Raw genomic sequence first — 23117 nt, 5'->3', positions numbered from 1 at the left:
AAGTCATGATATAAAGGGCAGATAAAGGAGTTTGGGCTAGAATGGGCTGGGGTTTGGAGATGGTTCTTTTTTCTCATTCCTTTCTTCTTCTTCTTTTTTTTTGTTGATCATGGGGCTTGAACTCTGGGCCTGGGCACTGTCCCTCAGCTCTTCAGCTCAAGGCTAGTAGTCTACAACTTGAGCCACAGTGCCACCTCTGGTTTTCTGCGTGGTTCATTGGAAATAAGAGTCTCACGGACTTTTCCTGCCTGGGCTGGCTTAAACTGTGATCCTCAAATCTCAGCCTCCTGAGTAGCTAGGATTACAGGGGTGAGCCACTGGTGCCTGGCTTCTTCCCTTCCTCCCTTCCTTCCTTCCTCCCTCTCTTTGCACTGGTTCTGGGACTTGAGTTTGAACTCAGAACATTTAGCTTTCACTCCGCTTTTTCACTCAGAGCTAGTGTTCTACAACTTGAGCCACACCTCACTTCTAGTTTTTTTGATAGTCAATTGGAGATAAGAGCCTCAAGGAGTTATCTGCTCTGGACAGCTTTGAATCATGATCCTCAGATCTCAGCCTCTTGAGTAGTAAGGATTACAGGCTCGAGCCAAGAGTCCCCAGCTTAGGTTCTTAAAGACTGATATTTGGTGTTCGGGTGAGACTGATAGGGGAATGAATCAGTAAGAGAAGTTGATAAAGGGAGGCTAAAGATACAAAAAAAAGCTGATAATGAAGGGAGTCACTTTTTTTTTTTTTTTGGTCGGTAGTGAGGCCTGAATTATGGTCCTGGGTGCTGTCCCTCAGCTCTTCAGCTTAAAGCTAACACTCTACCACTTAAGCCATAGTGCCACTTCCAGTTTTTTCAGCTTATGTAGTACTGAGGAATCGAACCCAGGGCTTCATGCATGCAAGGCAAGCACTCTACCACTGAGCCACATTCCCAGCCCACAAGTCACATTTTTGAAAGAAGAACAGGAGATACAGACCAGAGCAGAAGTAAATAGATTGGCCTTTAATAGGTTCAGGGATCTTTGCTCTCAGCCATAGAGATGAAGAAAAGATAACTGTTGGTACTAGTGTGGTGGCTTATACTCGTAATCCCTGCTCCTTAGGAAGCACAGATAGGAAGGATTACAGTCCAGCTCAGGCAAAAAGATAACAAAAAGATAATAAGTGAGGTATTACAGGTGATTCCTATCTGTAAACCCCAACTACACACAGGCATACATTGAAAGATCATGGTCCAAGGCAGTTGGGGTAAAACGTGAGACCCTGACTGAAAAATAACTAAATTTAAAAGGGCTCTGGAAGTAGCTTAAATGGCAGAGTGCCTACCTAGCAAGCATGAGCTCATGAGTTCAAAACCCCAGGATCATAAAAAAAAAAAAAAAAGATGAGCATCACTAAGACAGGGAGGTGAGATTCAGCCTTGTCCTCCTCTTGTTTTGGCTATAACAAAAAAGTTAAGACTTCAACCTTCATTTCTTAGCTACAATTGTGTGTGTTACCTTCCTCCAGCAGCCTGGAAAGAGTAGAAGGCCTGAACCCTGTGGGAATCGCTCCCATTGTGGTTAATACATCAACTGTGTTTATCTGCAGAAAAGTCAAAATAAAACTAATTTGCTTATTTTCATTCACATTTCCTTGTCTTTCCAGGGAAAACAGTTCAGTATTGAAGGACTGAATCCTGCCTTATTCCCCAGGGTCAAGCAAAGCACCAGGTGTGTGCTCACGTGCTCAGTAGGCAGGTCATTCTGACCTTGGCCCCTAGGAGACAATAGCCCCCACACCCAGCTTCCCCTCTGGGCCTGGCCAAGGATATCGCCCTTGATCCCAAGGAGACCATAGCCCATTTTTTATTCTCTGCTTCTTTGTTAAGCCCTTTATAAGCCCACCCCAAAATCAAGTCCCTTGTACAACCTCCAATCCTCTGGGAATGTCTGTGCCCCTCACTGTTCCTCAATAAACAGTCCTCAACTGTTGATGATCAAATCTAGCCTATTCCTTTTCCATTTTCCCTTTAAGTATTACCCTCATTTCTGCAAGGACGGTACCCTCAGGATAGCCTATCCCAAAGACGTAGGCTGCAAAGCTGTGTCTTAGAGTAGCTGCTTTATGTACCTCCTGTACCTCTAGGTTCCCGCTTGGGTCCTGCTCCAGAGTACTGTCACCTGACACATGAATTAATGTGCCCACAGTTAATAGTGCTGAAGAATGAACTGGGAGGTAGTCTGTCTCTGTGAACAGGAATGTCCTCACAAGTCAGTAGAGGAAAAAGGAAGGGTACTTACTAAACTGTTCTAGTGATTATTAAAAGGGTACAGGGAATATTCTCATTTTGTTTCTTTTTTTTTTTTTTTGTCGGTCATGGGACTTGGACTCTGGGCCTGGGTGCTGTCCCTCATCTCTTCAGCTCAAGGCTAGCACTCTGCCACTTGAACCACAGCGCCACTTCCAGTTTTCTTAGTGGTTTACTGGAGATAATTGTCTCAAGGAATTTCCTGCCCGGGCTGGCTTTGAACCTCGATCCTCAGATCTCAGCCTCCTGAGTAGCTAGGATTACAGGCGTGAGCCACTGGTGCCCGGCTCATTTTTTAAATGATAGGATTCGGGATAGTTCTGACTTTCCTGAATTTTTCTGATAGTAACTGACATTTAGCATCAGCCTCTGAGAGTAAGTATTTAATTCTACTATGAACAAGCGTAGGCCTAGTGAGAAGTGGTAGTGGAGCACAGTGTGGCTGGAAGCAAGTGACTCATCATCTGCACCAGCACAGCCCAAACCCTGCACACATTTTACCATCTATTCTGTCTTCTAGTCTCTATCCTGTTTTGAATTTGAACTCAACCAGAACAAGTAGGTAACAAACCATTAATAAGACTGGTGATACTGACCTCGGAGACAGCTTTCTGAACAGCATTCCAGTGGGAATCAGTTCTAGTGAGAGGAAATGATACCATGAGTTCAGGGACAGATTATGCTATCCACTCAATGGGACACTTGTGGTCATTTATCAAAGGTCAAAGTACACAATCACCCATAAATCCTCTAGAAGCCAAGCTAGAACTCAAGGCACTAAAAATAATTTCATCATTAAAGTAGTAGTCACCTGTAGAAAAACAATAATAGAGAAAGCTCTCAAGATGTAAGTTGTCTCTATTTCAGAAAAGACTTAGTATTTATAATTTATTATAATTATTGACATATTTATAATTTAACAATGTACTTTTATAACAGTAAAAACAAGCAAGTACAAATTTTTCTGCCCATAAGGTGGTATAATCCTAGCACTTGGGAAACTGAGGCAGAAGGATCAGCAATTTAAAGTCTGCCTTAACATAATGAGATCCTGTTTTAAAAACAGCAAAGAGAGCCAGGCACTGGTGATTTACTTCTATAATCCTAGCAATCAGGAGGCTGAGATCTGAGACTCGTGGTTCAAAGCCAGCCCAGGCAGAAAAGTCCATCAGATTATTTCCAATTAAATATTTTTTTTTTTTGGTCATGGGACTTAAACTCTGGGCCTGAGCGCTGGTCCTTCAGCTGTTCAGCTCAAGGCTAGTGCTCTAACACTTGAGCCACAGTGCTACTTCCAGTTTTCTGGCAGTTTATTGGAGATGAGAGTTTCATAGCTTCTTCTGCCTATGCTGCCCAGCTCCAGTTAAACATTTTTAAAAAGTTGGAAGTGGAACCATGGAGTAAAGTGCTAGCCTTGAGAGAAAAAGCTTAGGGACAGTGCCCAGGCCCTGAGTTCAAACCCCAGGGCTAGCATTAAAAAATAAAAACAAAAACAAAAACAAAAAACAGGGGCTGGGAAGGTGGCTCAGTGGTAAGGCATGAAGCCCTGGGTTCGATTCCTCAGCACCACATAAGCAAAAAAAAGCCGGAAGTGGCACTGTGGCTCAAGTGGTAGAATGCTTACCTTGAGCTGAAGAGCTGAGGGACAGCACTTAGGACCAGAGTTCAGGCCCCATGACCAACCGAAAAAAAAAAAAAGTGTCCTAAAGCTACAATGATGTCCTCTCAGACCTTTGTACCTTTGCTTAACTTCAGCTCCATCTGTTGTCTTGTCCTCCACTTCCACATCCTTTTCACTTTCTTTTTCACTATCCTCTTCACTGGGCTCTTCACTAGACTCCTGATCTTCTCTATCACAGGGCTGGAAAACCATGAACACAGGAAGTACTTTTCAACTACTGCACAAATCAACCAATAAGAACACTAGGACTGAAGTAAGATGGGAGGTTAGTACAAAGTAGACTAACATTTTCAACATGTGGGTGATAAGTCTTTGAGATTTGAGAAAATGATGAAGGTAAAGGTAGACAGCAAGATAACCAAGATAAATTCCACGTGGAATTTGCTCAAATAGAAAAACATAAAAACATTAGAAGAAAATAATTTGGCATGATGAAACCCTTTTTCAATTATGTTATCAAAACCCAAATCCCCAAATGGAAACACTGACACTATAGCTAATAAACAATTACCCAGCAGGACGTCAGCAAAGGAAATACCTAATGCAAATTTCTAAGGGGTAACAACTTTGTTATTATAATACAACAAATTATCAGTAAGAAAAATATTTTTTAAGATTCCTTTGGAAAAATAACCAAAACACTGTAAAGGCAAATTACAAGGTAAAGGAAAATGAAACCAGCACTCTACCTCCTTAGTAGTATAGTAAGCACATATGCAAAAAATGGGATGCATTTGTGGATCACACTGGCAATAATGAAAGATTATTCACAATCAGAACTAGCAAATATAGGGGGAAACAGGTATGCTCATCTGTAGAAGATGGGAAAATTGATTGGCAAAATCAATAAAAAAAATATAAAGGTATAAAGCCTTGTAAGCAGACATGTAAGGATTCCTCTAAGAGAATGATCAGACTGGCAGGATGGATGTGTAGACTGACCACAGCAAAGGTGCTGGTTGATACCACCAGCTCTCCAGTTCTTCCTCTGCAACCCAGTGAGCCAAAAGAAAGATCATAGCTTCCAGGCTTGCCTTTTAGCTAAGTGTTAACCAGTCTGTAAGCTGGACAGGAAGACACATTTGGAAGTTTTCTGTGCAATTTCTAGGAGCCCTTTAGCTCAAGCCTTTTGATACCTTCACCTTGCTTCCCTTTAGCCATTTAGAATCATTAAAAGATCCAGTAGGTGACTTTATTCTCCAATTAATTGACCAGAGAATATAGCTTAATAGTCCCTATTAAAAATGAAAAAGGTTTGTAGGAGGACAGCAAGATATAAACAACAAAGACTAACCTCCAGGTATGTTCTGGGAATGAGACCTTCATTTCCTTGGGCATTCTTAGCTATCCACCAACCATCTGGCTTTTTTTCAATTATAAGAAGAATTTCTCCTTTCTTAAAGAAAAACAAAGTAAAAGTTTTACAATAAAACTCAATAGTCATGTGTATTACTTTGTGACTTCAAAATATATGCTTCTTTTCTGGTGGGGAGATATAAGGACTGACTCCAAGGCCTTGTACATATGCTAGTAAGTGATCTATCTCAGAGTTATATCCTCAGCTTTTGTAGTTTTTCTTCATCCATTATTTATCCTACCTTTTATCAAAAACTTCCCTACAACACTAACTCTGGATCTATGTGACCATAAACAAGTTGTTCCTTTTGGTCACTCAGCACATGTTTAAAGAGTATATGCAAATGAGTCACTTTTCATAGTCATTTTCAAGGCCCCATGTTCCTTCCAGCAACTTGATTCATGATTAAAAGTTTTATTTTTAATCTCCTGTTAGAAATTGTTACTCAGAAGCATAAGAAGAAGAAGAAGAAATCTACTGTGTTAAACAAAGGTTAAATAAACCATATTTGGAAGCAAAAATAGTAGTTACCCAATATATCGAACCCTAATTCATGTTCTGTGAGACATTAATCCGTGTATCAAAACACAGTCCATCTTTGAAGAACAAAGACTTAAAATACTGCTGAGGACATTTAAAAGAAAAGCCATCCTTAGAATATGCATTATCTAATAAGGATGGCATTTTCCAAGAGTATTTGAAAAAAATTCTATGAATTAAAAGTTACATAATATTCTCACACATTTTTATTATTAATCAATTGAAAGAGAAGCATAAGAAACAAAATTTTATATATTCACTAGAATTTCTTATTCTTTTAGTTATCAGAAAACAGTTACACAATCCTTTGAACACCACAACTTTTATATTTTCAATCCCACAGGCCACTTAGTAAGCATGGATACAAGCCCCTTATACATCCGAATCAACAGAAAGAAGTGCTTCCTTTATAGTGAGATGATTCTGAAGTCTGGTACTTGCCAGGGAGGCACTCCACAACTTGAGCCACCTCTAGTTCCTTTTGAGTTAGGTTAGTTTTCAGATAGGGTCTTTCTTTTTGTCTGGGGCTAGACTTATGGTTCAAGTGGCAGATCACCAACTTCGAGTAAAAAAGCCAAGCAAAAAGGAAAGGCCCTGAGTTCAAGACCCAATACTGGCTAAATCAGTCAATAAATTAATAACAAAATTTAACCCCTAACCAGGAATTATCAAACCAAAGATATTTTCAAAACCTTTGGAAGAGCTAACTTTAATAAAAGAATTTCTTTATTATTCCTGTGGCTAACTGTAATTGTTACTTACTTAAAGAAGCTGAGTTTTAAAGAGCTTAATATCAGTGACAAGGAATATCAGTATATAGGCAGAGCTTTCTTATTCTGTTAAGCATGCTCATTTGCTCTAACATAGGTTACAGATTTATTCAACCTACCTTAAATGTAAGATCCCCAACTTGCTGAGCAGTAAAGTCTCCAAGAGCAATGTATTCTTTACTTGATGCATGTTTGGGAGATTCTTGTTCCTTTTTTTCTTCTTCCTCCTCCTCTTCTTCATCTTCCTCTCCACTACTTTCTTTGCTTTCTTCACTTTCCTCTTCATCTTCTCCAGGAGAGTCATCATCTTCCTTGTTCTCATTAAGTGCATCAGTTCTACAGAAAGCAATTCTATTATTAAGATCACAAAATAACACAAAAACAAACCAAATGTAAGCATAATGTCTACATGTAGAAGAGTGGTTCTGCTGGGTGCTGGTGGCTCTCTCCTATAATCCTAGGTACTCAGGAGAGTAGTAAGATCTGAGAATGGTGGTTCAAAGCCAGCCCAGCAGGAAAGTCCATGAGACTCTTATCTCCAACTGACCACCAGAAAATGGGAAGTGTCTCTGTGGCTCAAAGTGGTAGAACCTTAGCCTTGAGTGAAAAAGATCACGAACAGCTCAAGTCCTCAGTTCAAGCCTTACAACCCTAACCAAGAAAAAGAAAAGAAATAAAGAAAAAAGAAAAGAATGGCTCCATATCTGGAGCTGGCAATTAAAGAAAGAAAGGGGAAGTACAAGTAATAGTTTCTACTGTCTAGATGGGCATATGTGACGAGGGACTAAGGGTGAAAAAGTAGCTGGGCATTGGTGGCTTACACCTGTAATCTTAGCTACTCAGGAGGCTGAGATCTGAGGATCACAGTTCAAAGCCAGCCTGTGCAGAAAAGTATGTGACTCTTATCTCCAATAAACCACCAGAAAACTCAAGTGATAGAGCACTAGCCTTGAGTTGACAAGCTCAGGGACAGCACCCAGGCCCAGAGTTCAAGCCCCAGAGCTGACACAAAAAAAAAAAAAAAAAGAGTAGGTGAGATATCTGAGTATTGCCCTGGATCTGAGGCAAGGAAACCCATATTCAAATCCTGTACCATTCATTTAGCAAATGTTGCTCAATCAGTGTTACATAGCACTTAGAGCAGGAGCACTGGGATTAAGTCTAGACTCTGATTCTTCCTTGGGTAGGTTTCCTACAAGCTCTCCATTTCTCATTGGTAAAGTCAGGATAATAGAGCCTCCTTCTTCAGGCTGTTATAAGGTTAGGTTGAATTATTACTTGCAAAGTATTTAGAAGAATTCCTATCCACAGTAAGCTTTCCCTCCAAGCCAGGTATGATGCTAATGAGGCTGTATGCCAGCTGCCAGGTGAGACTGGGAGACAAAGTAAACCAGACACAATTCTCTGCCCAAAGGAGCTTACATTGAGACAGTCGAGGAAAGGGATAATTCCAATGTTATTCTCCAGGTACCACCATCTATGGTGGTGCACATGGATCCTAAGGGGTCACATGAGGGATATTCAACCCAGGTTGCACATGTGCGTGCACGTGTGTGTGTGTGTGTATGTGTGTGTGTGTGTGTGTGTGTGTGTGTGTGTCGGGGGTGAGGTGATCAGTAAAAGCTTAGAATTAGGGATGAGTTGGGAGTCAGGCAAAAAAAAAAGGAGTCCAAAGAGGGGGAGAGGAAAAAGGAGGTTCAAGGTTAAGTGACTAAATGGTGGGGCAAAGGTTGGGGATAACAAACAAGAGACAAGGCTGGAAGGAAGTGGGCAGAATATAGTCCATGTGAGTTTCATCTTTAAGGTAAACCTTAAAAATGAAGGAAGGAGAGAGGAAGGGAGGAAGGAGAGGGGGAAAAAAGGAAGGCAATATGGAGGAAAGAGGGAGAAAGAGAGGGAAAAAGGGAGGGAGGGAGCAAAAAAGCATACTCATTTGTAGGTTCTCTACTCATGCCCACAGCAAGTTCCTGCAGCTTCAGGGTGAGCCTGTCCAGAAGATTCTGCTCTTCTTCCTTTCTCTGCTCATAGTTTCCAACAGGTGCAGCTTCATCAGCCTAAGAGAGAATATGGGTCTGCTTCACTGAAAAATTAATTGTAACTCTATTTCTTTAATTGTATTTATTTTAGTAGTTTTAAAATTATATTTACATTTTATCTTTTTAGAGACTTGTAATTCTTTTAAAACTCCTATGTTATAAGACAAACTAACTAGCACATGAGATTAGACTTGCCCTAGGGAAAGAAGTAAGAGCCTAGAAAATGTAGTTTGAATGGGAAAGCAACCATATGAAATAAACCAGCATCTCTGGTTTGCTTTGTTTTCTTTCTGAGTATGGCAGCTCCCCAATCAGTCAGGGGCAAAGCTGGATAGAACACTGACTTAGAGACAAGACGCCAAGTGCCAGGCGCCCCCCCCCCCCCAATTCTGCCACTTACTGACAGGGAGACAAAGTGTCCTCCCCTTTGAGAAACGGGAATAATCAGATTTTCAAACTTAAGTGTCAGTGTGTCCCTACCTTGGGAGACATTCAAATGCAATACAATACAGGGCTCTGATCTGGACAGGGGGATGACATTCAGGTGTCCTCTACTTGAAATGCTTTGTGATCTTTGTCCTGGGCTCCTCTGTTCAACATCCCATGGGACTGACAGGGCTAATATTTGTCTTTGTTTTGTTTTCATTGGTACTAGAGCTGCCACAAGATACAAGTCTTTACTACTTACCCTCAGGGCCAGGTAACATATTCTCCCCACAGTGGAATTACAATAAAAACACTTCCCAACTGCACAGCACACAACTTATACAATACAAACTTTTTTTTTCCTTTATTTTTCTTTTTTGTCACTTGTGAGGCTTGAACTCTGGGCTGTCCCTGTGTTCTTCAGCTCAAGGCGAGTGCTCTACCACTGGAGCCACAACACCATTTCTGGTTTTCTAGTGGTTTATTGGAGATAAGAGTCTCAAGGCCTTTCCTGCCTGGGCTGTCTTTGAACTGTGATCCTCGGATCTCAGCCTCCTGAGTAGCTAGGATAACAGGTATGAGCCACTGGCGCCCAGCCAATACAAACATTTTTTGTGGATTTTCTGAGTCCTCCATCATAATAAACTAATCAGAGCTGGATGCCTGGCTCTTCTGCTCTAATGCACATGCTTAGTAAGTCTGCCAGGCAACTCAGTGCTGACTTTATCTCTAATGTAAACTCAGGAGCATAGTGATTTTAATTCATTCCCATTTGATAAAAATACTAGTATAAAAAGAGTTGTTTGGTTTTGGTTTTGAATATGGTCAAGTATAACTTACTTTGTTCAGTTTTTGAAGAGTAGTTTTATTTTCATCTATTGCCCGTTTTAACTGGATACATCTAAATTTTTAAAAAGAAATAAAATACAATGAAGTTTTTTTTGTTGGTGGTGGTGACCATGGGGCTTGAACTCTCAAGTGCTCTACCACTTGACCATAGTGCCACTTCCAGTTTTTTCTGCTTATGTGGAGCTGAGGAATCAAACCCAGGGACTCTTGCATGCAAGGCAAGCACTCTACTACTGAGTCACCTTTCCAGCCCACAATGGAGTTTGTATTGGCAGAATTTGAAAGCTATTTTACAAAATCATTCACAGTGTCAGCAGGCAGGGCAATAAGCCATTGTATGAATATTAAAATTTACATGTAGCCAGGTGCTGGTGCTCATACCTGTAATCCTAGTAACTCAGGAGGCTGAGATCTGAGGATTGTGGTCCAAAGCCAGCCCAGTCAGAAAAATCTGTAAGACTCTTATCTCCATTAAACTACTCAGAAAAAGCTAGAAGTGGCTCTGTGGCCCAAGTGATAAGAGCACTAGCCTTGGGCACAAAGAGGCTCAAGGACAGCACTCAGGCTCTGAGGGCTAGCTCCAGGACCAACAATAAATAAATAAATTTAATTAATATGTAAAGGTATTTCTACCTATACTAGAGGACCCTTATTGCCAGGTCCTAGACAGATAACTCAGACTCAGAAAGCTCCAGTGACTGACTCCAGGTATTTCTTTCTCAAGGAAGAACAATGTCTACAAATGCAGGCATCCCAAGCTCTGCAAGCAGAAACTGGCCTTGGAAGTGACACACATGGTCCCAAGCATGATGTTAAGTAGTTCCCAAGCATGGTCTCAATGAAGCCTCCAATCAACCCTTACCACTTTAGGAAAGTAAGCTACTAAAGATGGCAGGATTAGTCAATAGTACAGAGCACTGAGCAGGGTTCACAGCTGTTATTCCAAGCACAGCTCATCCAGTTGCATTTAAAAAGGAAGTGGGGAGGGGTAAGGGACAGTGGAAAAAGAAAGGAAAGAAAGGAAAGGAATGAAACAAGGAAGAAAGGAAGGGAAAAAAGAAAGAAGGAAGAAAGCAGGAGGGAAAGCAAGCAAGCAAGCAAGAAATCCTCGAGTAATCTGTATGCATTAAATGCTACTCATTGAAATGTCAGTGCAATTCCTGGAAAGCACATGTAACAGTACACTTTACCTTTGATAAATATCTCGCCTTTTATTGGGGTCTAGAGCTCCTTTCGACTGGCCCTCTGAAAGCAAACTATCAACCTACAATGAAGAGACACAATTTAATATACCACATTTAATATCATATTGCCTTAAGGAATAAAATTTTACTTCTCTTTCTTCTCCAATATAAAATGGATATTTTTTTCAGATGCCTTATTCCTTTTAAAATGAATATTTTAAAAGGTACAATAAAGCTGAAAGCAATTCACTGTTTACATTCTGCTATTAACACATTGCTACATTTATTTAATCTATCCATTAGTCCATCTTATTTTACATGCATGACAAGATAAACTTCAGCCATCAATACCTTCTCTGTAGGTAATATACTTTGAGTGTTACTAGAGAATAACTCAACCCAGTTGCAAAATATAGAAAATTACTCAAGGCAGAGGATCATGAGTTAGACAGTCCCTGAAAAGTTAACAGGACCAATCTTAAAAAATATATATATGAGCAAAAGAGCTGGAGATATAGCTCAAGTTACTGAGAACTTACCTACCTTGTGTGAGGCTCTGGGTTCAGTCCTCAGTTAAAGAATAATAATAACCTACGAAGTTCCCTCTGCCTTTTCCAATATATTCCCATCCTATCTCTCCATAGACAAACCTAGTTTACTTTTTTTTTTCATTTCTTGGAGTTCATTTTGATAAATATTATTTTATATGATCAGAGGCACACAGACATTGTGCCTTTGTGCTCCTTCACCTTATTTGATTTTTTTTTTTTTTGATCATGGGACTTGAACTCTGGGCCCGGGTGCTGTCTCTCAGCTCTTCAGTTCAAGGCTAGCGCTCCATCACTTGAGACACAGTGCCAGTTCCAGTTTCCTGGCAGTTTATTGGAAATAAGAATCTCACAGACTTTCCTGCCCAGGCTGGCTTTGAACTGCGATCCTCAGATCTCAGCCTCCTGAGTAGCTAGGATTACAGGTATGAGCCACCAGTGCCCAGCCCCTTGGTTGATTTTTTTAAATTTAGAATTAGTTTTGCCTGCTTATGAACTGTATATAAACGAAGTCAAGAATACTCTTGTAAGTAACCCCTCTCATGCCCCCACAATCATCCATACTATTGTATCACTAATTTACTCATCATTTTTGTTACCCAGTAGAATTGTCACCCAGTATGCAATGTATTTACAGAACTTTGTTAATTTACCCACAAAATTCGCACTTACTTCTTTGATTTCTCTCCTATAGATTGCATTGAAAAGACAAAGTGAGTGAAAAAGAGAAATAAAATCCCACTAGCTTTTCCTCTATTCTTTAACTTATGGTCAATCAAGAATTATGTACAAAATGTACACATCTGGTAAGTCATTACAGGTATTACACAAATTAAAAGCTGAGTCCTTGTTTCCCACCTCTCCTACCCCTTGACATGGAAATCTATTCTTTTTTTTTTCAACTATCTGCTGTTGAACAGGAAAGAATTAGCTAATGATATCCAAATGAGTATAATTTCCAGATTCTCAAGGTAACAAAGGTTCCTAGTCAATCTGTCTCCAGATTGAGTAAGCCTTATGGTAGTCTTGTTCTGTTTTCACTTTAATAATTAAAAATTGTTTTTACATATTTTTCTGAAACTTTTCCTGTGTTTATATCTCACTGAATTTAAAATTATGTACATACAGAACCAGATTAAGACCCTACCAAACTCATCATAAGTCATGCTCTATCAACTTTATTATTTTATTTATTTTTGTGGTATGAGGGTTTGAACTCAGGGCCTTGTACTTGCCAGGTTAGCTTGCTTGCTTAGCTGGCACTCTGCCAATTGAAGCATACCTCCAGCCTGAATTTTTGTTGGTCATGTTGGAGGTAGTCTTACAGAGTCCTTTGCCCCATCTGACTGAAAATGATGAACTCTAGATCTTAGCCTCCTGGGTAACTAGGATTATAGGTGTAAGCCTATAAATTTTATTTTTATTTCTAGGAGAAGAGAATATTTTGCTTTCTTGGACCCTGATGATTCCAATAAAAAGTCACTTAAATATTTTTCTGCCAAATATTTTGCCTTTTTAAAAAGCTGAAATTCATTTTAACTGTTATATAAAAACTTTTGAAGTTGTACATATTTCTGGGATACCATATGATGTTTCCATATACAAATACACTGTGTATAATGTTTAAATCAAGTTAAACATATCTGTCTCCTCAAATATTATCATTTTTGGTGAAAACATTCAAGTTTTGTACTTTCTAAATAAGTATAAAGCTGGATAAAATATGAACATCAGTAAATCTCTCATCTGTCAAAGATATAAAATAGTGGTTTTTCAAGTGGGAAATACCTGGTAATAGACTGAATTTGAATTTTTGGGTGGTTCTGGGGCTTTGAACTCAGGATCTCTAGGCTTAGCTAAGCAGGCACTCTTACCACTGAGCTATACCTCCAGCCCTGGTTTTTGCTAGTTTATTTTTGAGATAGTGTTGCTTCCTATCCTGGATGTTTCCTGGCAGCTAGAATAACAGGCTTGCATTAGAGTACAGCTCTTCATAGAGAGGGAATCTCACCAACATTTTCTGCTTGGCTAGCCTCTAACCTCCTTACCAACCATTTCAGCCTACCAACTAGCTGGGATTGCAAACATCAGCCACGAGGGACAGGCTAGTAGACTGCATTTTTTAAAAGTAAAATCCCATAAAGTGGAATAAGAATTTCAGAAGGTAACCAGTTATTTTTTCTTATTTTAAAAAGTAATAGCCATTCAACTAAAAGGTTTTTAAAAGCCAGAAGAAAAACAATAATCATTAACATTCTGCCATGTAGATACCATCGTGACATTGCATGTTTTCTTCTTTCTTTCCTATGATATATGTGTGTGTCTGTGTTGTGTAAAGTGCTCTGTATATTCTTCTTTAATATTTTACCACAAATATTTTCTTTAATACATTAAAATCTCTAATAAGTTAGGTGACAGTACCATTACATCTCAGTGCAAGCTACTAATCATTTGATCATATTTTTCTATTATAAACAAGGTTGCACATATTTTTATACCTAGATCTCTGACTCAATTTTTAATGATCACATATTGTAGATTCCTGGAAGTGTGATTACCCAGCCTAGGAGCATCAGTATTTACTGGGTCGTATCAACCCACTTTTTTTAGGTGCTGAGTCTTATTGCACAGGAGCAGCACCTGCTGCTTCAAGTCATGTCTTTCCCAGGTCTGAGTACTGTGACTTAAAATCTTTGCGACCTTTTTTCTTCTGCAAGTAGCTCCTTACATTTCAAATTAACTTTTATGCTTGTATCTTCTCTTTATTTCACGTCCTTGACTCAATTCGTTGGATCTTAATGCTTTTTTTTTTTTTTTTTTTAAACATTAAGGCTATTCCTTGACCTTTACTGCGCTTGAGTTCCAAGAAGTAATGACCGCCTGCAGTGGGTTGAAGGCTTTGAGGCAGGAGCCGTGGACAGCGAGAGAGGCGCTGGGCCAGGCGGGGTGAGGCTGGTTACCGCGGCAGGTGCGGTCTGGGAGATGGAGGGTTGGGAGACGTGCTTGGGTGGGAGGTGGGGAAAGGGTGCGAGCTGACGGCCACGACTTGAAGACCTTTCGCCTGCGTCCGGAGTTGGGGAACGCCACAACTCGGGAAGGTCTGCGGGCTGCACGCGTGGGGTCCGCACACAGCTGCGCCCCTCCTCCCGCCCGCCCGGGCCTCGCACGGAGGAGCCCGACCCTACCTGTAGCTTCAATTCCTGACCGCGCTGCCGCGCCGCCTGCAGTGGGTCCCGCCGCCGCCGGGCCAGCATCTCTCTCCAGGGCGCCCCTGCTTCCGCCGGTTGTCAGGGAAACCAGGGCGGAGACGCCGGAAGATGACGCAGTCCCTGAGCGCCCGCCTCCCGGCCCCGCCCATCCAGGAGACTGGTTGGTGGGAAGTGTGTTGCAGCCTTCATTCCTGGGTCGAGTCGCGATCCCCAAGTCCTCAGCTCTTAGTGCAGACTCACATCCCATGACACTCAAGTATCACCACAAAGTGCCTGTTGGGGAGTACTCTGTTTTATGCTACTTGTTTTCCGATTGCCAGTTTTGGTAAGCTTAAACAATTCGAGCATCTTCCTCTTTCATTAACTTCAAGGAGAGCTTTCCTATGGAACTTTTATGGGATGCATGGGTCTGTTACGCATTTCAAAGCTATCTAAAATTCTTTGCGATTTGGGATGTAGAAGTTTCTCTCCCTCTGAATTCTGTGAGTGGGTGATTCTATTGACAAGTCTGTGCACAAATAATGAGTTGTCATGTCGGTTTACTTTGAACTCTCAGAAACGTGGTAATACTTCATGTGAGAATATACCTACCAATCCAATTCCCAAACACAGCAAAACTAGGCCAGGGGCTGGTAGCGCTAGCTATTCAGGAGACTGAGATCTGAGGACCACAGTTCAAAGCCAGTCCAGGCAGGAAAGTCTGTAAGACTCATATCCAGTTAAGCCAGAAGTAGTGCTTTGGCTCAAATGGTAGAGCATTAGCCTTGAGCAAAAGGAGCTCAGGGACAGTGCCCAGGCCCTGTGTTTAAGCCCCAGGACTGGCAAAACAAACAAAAACTGGATTGAATAAGAATGGTGTGAGCTGGGCTGGGAAGGTGGCTCAGTGGTAGAGCGCTTGCCTGCACGCATGAGGCCCAGGATTCAATTCCTCAGCACCACATAAGCAGAAAAAGCCAGAAGTGGGGCTGTGACTCATGGTAGAGCTGAAGAGCTGAGGGACAACGCCCATGCCCAGAGTTCAGGCCCCATGACCGACCAAAACAAAAAGAAAGTCTGAGCTTTCATCCAATTGATGAATTGTAGTGGCTGTTAAGGTCCCAGACTGTGTGAGAAAAACTAAGCCAAGAAATTGACCCTTTACCAAAAACAAAGAGAGGCCATAAAGGGAGACCTTAAAAAATTTCACAAGGATTTGGTGCTATCTCATACCCTGCCTAATTAGAATGGCGCCTGCCACATTTTGTATCCTCCTGTAGCTGTCTTGTAACAACCCCCAGCTTCAAGCATGCAGGGGCATATGACATTATGTTTCTGGAATGTACAGCTCCCATGAGTAAGAATATCCACCTGCTTTGTGTGGGGACCCCAAATTTGCATGCCAATTCAAACCACAATGATAGGTTAGTTCAAACAGTTACTATGAGATGGACTGTAACCCCATTGGCCACTGACCACTGACATAAATATACAATCTTTGTGTGTGTGTTACAATCCCATTGACCACCTGTGTGTGACCAGGTTTGACCACATGGATTTTGCCTTTAAAAACCCTAGCTTGTGGGCCGTTTGGGGTCACAGTTTCAGCTCCCAAGTCTGTGCTGTGTCCCGGGCCAGTCAGCTATCCACTTCCCCAATAAAGTCATCTTTTTTACATGAGGCTGCCTCTGAGTGGTGGACTTTTCCCCATAACAGGATCATATTAATATAGACATGTGTTCTTCAGTACTTCCCATAAGCTGATTTCCCCCATCAAACAGAATGATTGCTTATATATTTTTTTCTTTTAAGTATAATATATAAAAAGTATATGTCGCCAAATGTATAGCTCACTAAATTTTCATTTTGGATACAAACATGTAACAGTACATGTAAGATTACCCTATTACCTTCCCCTCCTTCTAGTCCTCTACCCTTACTCCCCCTATCTCCACCAAAGGTCTGTGCCTTTGTTAGTTAGAGGGAAAGCAGATGTTAAAGATGACTAAACCTTGAGCCTTGGCTTTTAACAGCCACATGGTCACATCATACTTGGCCTCTTTAGTCCTGAGAGAAGATGCAAAAAAATACAATCTAGGCCAGAGAGGTGACAGCTTGGGTAGGGGTACCGATGTGTCATGTCTGGATTTTAAGGAAAGCTAACGAAACTTGGCCTCAAAACCAGTAGGATTTCAACCTCACCTTTTGGTACGGTGAGAAAACAGAAAAGCCACATTTTGAAAGATCAAATCGGAAGTCTTTATTAAAAAGCCAACGACTGCATGTGGATTCCTGTCTCAAAAAACAGCAGCCAATAACTGAGCTCACACCAAGCTTTTAAAGACAACTGAAAGATTAAGTGAAAGATTAATAGACTTTGCCAGAGAACCACACAGATATCAGGTACAGAGAACAAAGAAAGGTTTATTGCCAGGAAAGGGGGCTGGCAGAGACAAAGCCCTGGCTATTGTCTGAGGTAATCTATATAACCTAGGAGGTGTAGGAGGAGCTAGAAGGGGCTAGGAGGCAGAGACCCCAGTGTGGACATGTAGGCCAGGGGCTTCATCATGGTGGACTAGGATTTATGGCTGCTATCCAAATAGTAGATAAGGGGTCCTGCAAATGCCTAGACCTGAAAGTCATTCTAAGGGGCTCTTGTTGCCTTATATGGTGGTAGCTGCCCCAGAGAAGTGCCAACCCAAGGTAAAGAGGGTTGGAAGTTGATTATTTACTGCCTTTACTACATGGGCCTAGTGTTGCCTAGGAAGGGAGCATGCTAAGCTGTGGAGAAGGGAAGGAGTGGACTAAGCTATGGGAAGGGAGCTCATTTCACTAGCAACAACCACACATGTTTGAGATGGAGACCAAGCCTTAACAAAAGCAGATGTTATATGGACATACATACTCAGGTACAAGCTCAGGTACCAGAAGAATTTATTTTATTGTAAAGATGCTGTACAGAGGGGTTATAGTTAGCATGAGTAAGGCAATGAATGCATTTCTTGTCAACATTGTTACCCACTCCTTTTTCTCCCACTATTCCCCTCCCCCCCCAAGTCGTGAAGTTATTTTCCAACATAGTGTCTTCTGAGTATCATTGTTGCATTGGGTCATCTTTTGCCTTGTTTCAGCATTTTGTTATTCCTCTTCCCTTCCCCAAATCAGACAAATGTACACACAAGATGCAGGGTACCAGAATCAAAGACAGTGATTGCCAGTGATGGACCAATGGCAAAAGCAAAATAAAGTAAAAAGAAAGAACTAGATACAGTACAGTGACACGGTCAACCACCACCAAAAAAAAAAAAAAAAAGACCTGTTGTCTCCATGTCTCAAATTTCATTTCAATTAGCCTGACTCTATATGGTCATATGTACTGAAGGAGGAACCCACACATCCATCCCAGGGGACCATGCAGAGGCAGGCAGGCACAGGAGAAAAATTATTATAAGGTTTATTAGAGGAGCTATATTTTCCCCAAGAGGGAGGACATGGCCTCCGTCCCCATCCAGGAAGCAGGAGGGTCTGAGGGATAGGAAGTGAGGTAGATGAGAGTTCAGGTGGGTCTGCGTGGAGAGAGGGAGGGGCCAGCTGTATGGCCGGAACTCCAGGAATGGGAGAGGGCCCACGTGTGGGTGGAGCTGAGGACCAGAGGTGAGCATAATACTAACATGTACCAGCAAAATTTTTATGTCTAGAGAAGAAACACTTCAACCTTCCAGATAGGGGAAATCTTAGAGGCAACTCAGAGGTGGGCGATTCAAGCCATTCAGGGATTCAAGCCATTCAGGGAGGTAACCAACGCAGAATCAGAGTATTTTTTTTTTCTGCAAAGCTTTCCTAAGGCTATGACGTCTGCATTTCTCTGAAGCAATGCTATCCCAGCTCACCTTGAGCTAGGCATCTGCAAGCAATGAATGGCCTCTCTCATCTCTAGGCTTTTTAGCAATCAGCAAGAAGCAACAGGATGGCTCTAAGAAGTTACTTAGCCTCAGCCTCCTCACTTCAAAGCTGAGCAACACAATCATCTGGGGAGCTTTAAAAACTTTCCTCCCTATACCTCAACTATGTGAACCAAAACCTCTGGGGCATGGTATGCTTAAAGTAGTGTTTTTAAGGTCCCCTGAATGACCATTATAGTTAGCCCTGTTGAAAACCATCACCCTAAACACATCTACTGAGAAAAGAGATGAAAGAATTCCTTCGAAGGGGCTTTATATATTTTTTTGCAGTACAGAACAATCTACTAGGAATAAAAGATGTAAACCAGGTGCTAATAGTTCATACCTAGCTACTTAGGAGGCTGAGAACTGAGGATTGTGGTTCAAAGCCAGCCCAGGCAGGAAATTCTATGAGACTCTTATCTCCAACTAACCACTGGAAAACAGGAAATGGAGCTGTGGCTCAAAGTGGTAAAGCATTAGCCTTGAGCAAAGAAGCTCAGGGACAGGCCCCAGGACTGTGCCCCCCCCGGCCCCCCCCCAAAAAATGTTAATGGCAGGTACTAATGACCAGGTACTACTGGTAAGTTTGGTGGTCTAAAATGAAAGCAAAAGCACTTAAGAGTGACTGTGTGAGGATGGAGTCTAATGTGACCGGGGTTGCCAAGGACTGATAAGGTGATCTGGAAGGGTAAGATAACCAATGGTCTCCAGAATGGGCAGTTCTACAAATGTAGAGGATGTTAGCTGTTCTCGTTTGCCTGCTGAGACTACAGAAGTTAAATACAACATGATAACACAGCTACTGGAGCCAAGGTCCAAGGAAGGCGAAAGCAATGCAGAATGGAACACGCTGGCTGAGAAGCTCACCTGGGGCAAAAAGAAGTAGGCTAAGACAGGCAGAAGCTGTGATTAAATCGGGGTGGGAGCCTGTGAGCCGACAATATCATTTCTGGGGTACTGACTGCCACTGTGACTTCCCATTTTCTGATTCTAACTCAGACTAGGATAGAAAAAGTACTATTTCTATGTGAGACTGCATCTTCAGAGGCAGGGAACATTTAACCAGGATTAAAGAAAAAGATGACAGATGTATTGTTAAGGGGATTTGTTCACCACAGGGCTGGAAGCATACAGGTACAGCATTAGCAGGTCATAGTCAAAAAACAAGATTAGAAATGGTTAAATATGCCATAGAATGCAGACACAGAAGTGGGCAGCTCAGGCCTAAACAGGGATGCTCAGAGGTAGCACAAGAGAGGAGACTGAATAGATAAGGGTGCTGCAATATAAGTAGCAAGAAAAAAAATCAGCACAGAAAAAAATCAGGAGCATGGCAGAGGAAGTAGGCCTTCACAATCCAGATGCTTTAATAATATAATACATTTTAACAGTGGGTAATGCGTGCCTCAAGAAACTTCCTGTTTCAAGGAGCCTCAACTGAGCTCAAATTGCAAATTGCAGCCCAGATGGAACTCTAAAGAACATTTTAGTCTTTGTGTAACACAGTCATAGAATGAATGAAAACAAGGTTAGAAGAATAGTCCTAATATAATGAGGAGTGGAGGGGATTCTACAAACAAGTCTTCTGAATTTTCTTATGTTTTATGGAGCTGAGACACAAAATGGAGCTGGGAATAAGCAAGGGTGGTGCTCTAGAACACACCTTACGTAAATGAAAAATAATTAGAGGCCTGGTCACTCTAACACTTTTAAACTCTAGTCAAAAGCGTTTCTCCTTTACTTGTATGTTCCATGACACATAAAGGAGACTTTTGCCAATAAAAATGTAAAACTGTATTTCTAGGAAGCTGCTATTATTATTATAGTGCAAAAGTCTTACATATATCATCCTTATTTGTTTTATTTACAAGGCTCCTTGCTTTCCTGAACAGTCAGTCCCACAAAAGGATCTACATGGTCCATGATGAACTCTGCCTCATGGCTGTATCAAAGATCTCTACAGACTGCTAGAAGATACCTGGTCAAAATCACTAATATATCAACTTTAAAAATCCAGATCTCTGTTGCAGTTAAATGAATGGCAGGCAAGATATTCCTTTCCCTTTTGGAAAAAAAAAAAAAAAGGTAGCAGGTGCCAAGTGGCTCACACCTATAATCCTAGCTACTCAGGAGGATGAGTTCTGAGGATCATGATTCAAAGCCAGCCAGAGGATTCTTATCTCCAATTAAGCAGTCAAAAGCTAGAAGAGGGGATGTGGCTCAAGTGGTAGAGCTCTGTTCTTGAGCAAAAAATCTCAATGACAGTGCTCAGGTCCTGAGTTTAAGCCCCAGGGCCAACACACACACACACACACACACACACACACACACACACACGTGTTCAAAGAGTTTAAGCCCCAGGGCCAACACACGCCAACACACACACACACACACACACACACACACACGTGTTCAAAGATGTTTTAAAACTTTTATTTTAAAAATACAGCCATAAAGTGCAAGAAGAAATTACTTTTTCAATACTTTCTTCGACAAGCTGTTGGAAACAGAAAAGAGAAAAAAAATTAATAAAACAATGTTTTAACTTCAAAGTAAACCCTGAACTATTAACTGATCTGGCCTAGCACTAGTGGCTCAAGCCTGTAATCTTAGCTGTCCAGGAGGCTGAGATCAGTAGGATCCTGGTTTGGAGCTAGAATAGGCATAAATAAATAAACAAATAAATAAATCCGTTAGACTCCGTCTCCAATTAACCAGCAAAAAATGCCAGACTGGAGCATCAGCCCAGCAAACTGAGATCCTGAACTCAAATTCTGTATCACCAAAAGATCTGGGAACAGAGAAGAGCAGTGAAACCCTGATGAAAAAAAAGCTGACTAAGACGCAGAGCTCCAGACTTCCATGCCAAAAGCTTTCTACTTTGCCTGGCTACCAAAAACCTAAGAGTTCGGATTGGAATTTAGAAAACATCGGTGTCAACCGACGTGCATTACATTTCTTTAAATCACTTGGTCATCTCCAGTATTTTCAATTGTGAAGTTAAATGCCCAGTGCAACTACATTTCACGTAAAAAAAAAAAAAAATGCATCCGAAACACCTGCAGCACTAGAGCATGAGTGATTAGACAGAACTACTGTATTACTGTTTGGCTTGCTTGTCTGTGGAGCAAGTTATTTCCTGTGAGCTATCCGACCGAGTGCCCCGGGATCCTGGCCGTGCCGCCCCTTCCCCCGGCCCCCCGCTTTCCAGCGTCCCCGTGGCTGCTCACCTAACACTCAGGACAATCCTCAGGGCGGCAGAGAGCTAGCAGCGCCAGGCCCAGGCCAGGCCCGGCCCCGGCCCCGGCCCCGGCCCCGGCCCCGCCCAGGCCCGCGCGGCCCGGGGCTCACGCGCCGGCATCGAGAGGCAAACGCGAGGTCGTCTGGGGCCCCCGGCGCGCGCCTTCAGGCCAGGTCCAGCTTCTTCTGCGTCGTCGCCAGCTTGTCCTGCAGCCTCCGCTTCCTCCAGTCTAGGTAGCGTCTCCGGAGCCGATTCGCCTGCCAGCCCAGGAGCACTCCGGAGGCGAAAGCCACCAGCACGGATACTTGCAGGGTCCTCTCGGACACGTCCGCCATCGCGACCTCCGGGCCGGCAGCGCGGACTACGGCGCAGCGCAAGGGTCAAAAGACAGCGAGCTCACGGACCGCCGCCCAGGCGCATGTGCGAGACCAAGCTTCCTCTCCTCACCTCAATGCTGACTTGCATTTCCTCCTGCCGTCTTCCCAAACTTTCCGCCCCACCACATTCCTGATCTGACATCAATGAAGTGGCGCCTTGCACTGTTAGCAAACGTTGGTGTCTTTGTCAGCCAGATTGTAAATTTAGCACTTCTATTATTATTACTTTTTAACTGCAGTGAAGCTACACGTGTTGCTAAATGTTCTGGCAACTCGTTTTGTGTTTACAATCAACAGAAACAGGTGACTTGTTTTCAGAAACGCATTTAGTTATCCATCTGTGTGTTATTGTTTCTACTGGTGATCAGCTTCAAAATTACTAGATTTGTTTGTGCTAAATATTTTAAAGGAGCAGCAAATCTGCTAATTCAGCAGAAATATTTGAATTTTCAGCAGAAGTACTTGATCCTTACAGTACTGGTTAGTTTGGCATAGTTGTGACCAAAATATCTGAGAGAACAGCTTGCAGAAGGAATGATTTCTTTGGGATCACAGGCTGTAAAGGGGTCAGCTCACTGCCACTTGGCTTCAAGCACTTAGGCAGGACATGATGGCAGCACTGGAGGCAGAGGAGGTTCTCTGCCCCATGGTATACAGAAAGCAGAGAGAGGGAGGAAGTGACAGGAGACCAGATGCTGTTG

General features: G+C 42.1%; 2 protein-coding genes across 2 annotated transcripts in view; both read right to left on the bottom strand.

The window, feature by feature from the left end:
* Nphp1 (nephrocystin 1) overlaps nucleotides 1–14933 on the bottom strand; it is a 50026-nt gene extending 35093 nt beyond the window's left edge. Inside the window, exons 1-9 of the mRNA XM_042695400.1 lie at nucleotides 14855–14933; nucleotides 11128–11201; nucleotides 9929–9989; nucleotides 8556–8680; nucleotides 6746–6962; nucleotides 5254–5355; nucleotides 4018–4139; nucleotides 2875–2917; nucleotides 1488–1572 (exon numbers count right to left, since the gene is read on the bottom strand). Of these exons, the coding sequence (XP_042551334.1) occupies nucleotides 1488–1572; nucleotides 2875–2917; nucleotides 4018–4139; nucleotides 5254–5355; nucleotides 6746–6962; nucleotides 8556–8680; nucleotides 9929–9989; nucleotides 11128–11201; nucleotides 14855–14923 (898 nt within the window). The 5' untranslated portion in view covers nucleotides 14924–14933. The remainder of the gene's footprint in view (nucleotides 1–1487; nucleotides 1573–2874; nucleotides 2918–4017; nucleotides 4140–5253; nucleotides 5356–6745; nucleotides 6963–8555; nucleotides 8681–9928; nucleotides 9990–11127; nucleotides 11202–14854) is intronic.
* Nucleotides 14934–21209: 6276 nt separating this feature from the next.
* Mtln (mitoregulin) lies at nucleotides 21210–22417 on the bottom strand. Its single transcript, XM_042695469.1, has 2 exons — nucleotides 22029–22417; nucleotides 21210–21295 (listed from the first exon to the last, which is right to left on the bottom strand). The coding sequence occupies exon 1, from the start codon at nucleotides 22372–22374 to the stop codon at nucleotides 22204–22206; it is 171 nt and encodes a 56-aa protein (XP_042551403.1). The 5' UTR covers nucleotides 22375–22417; the 3' UTR covers nucleotides 21210–21295; nucleotides 22029–22203.
* Nucleotides 22418–23117: the final 700 nt, after the last annotated feature.

Source organism: Dipodomys spectabilis, unplaced genomic scaffold (genome assembly GCF_019054845.1).
Source record: "Dipodomys spectabilis isolate Male_0828 unplaced genomic scaffold, ASM1905484v1 ptg000187l, whole genome shotgun sequence".
Lineage (NCBI taxonomy): Eukaryota > Metazoa > Chordata > Mammalia > Rodentia > Heteromyidae > Dipodomys > Dipodomys spectabilis.
Note: the sequence above shows the minus strand (reverse complement) of the source record. Positions and strands in the feature narration are given on the sequence as shown.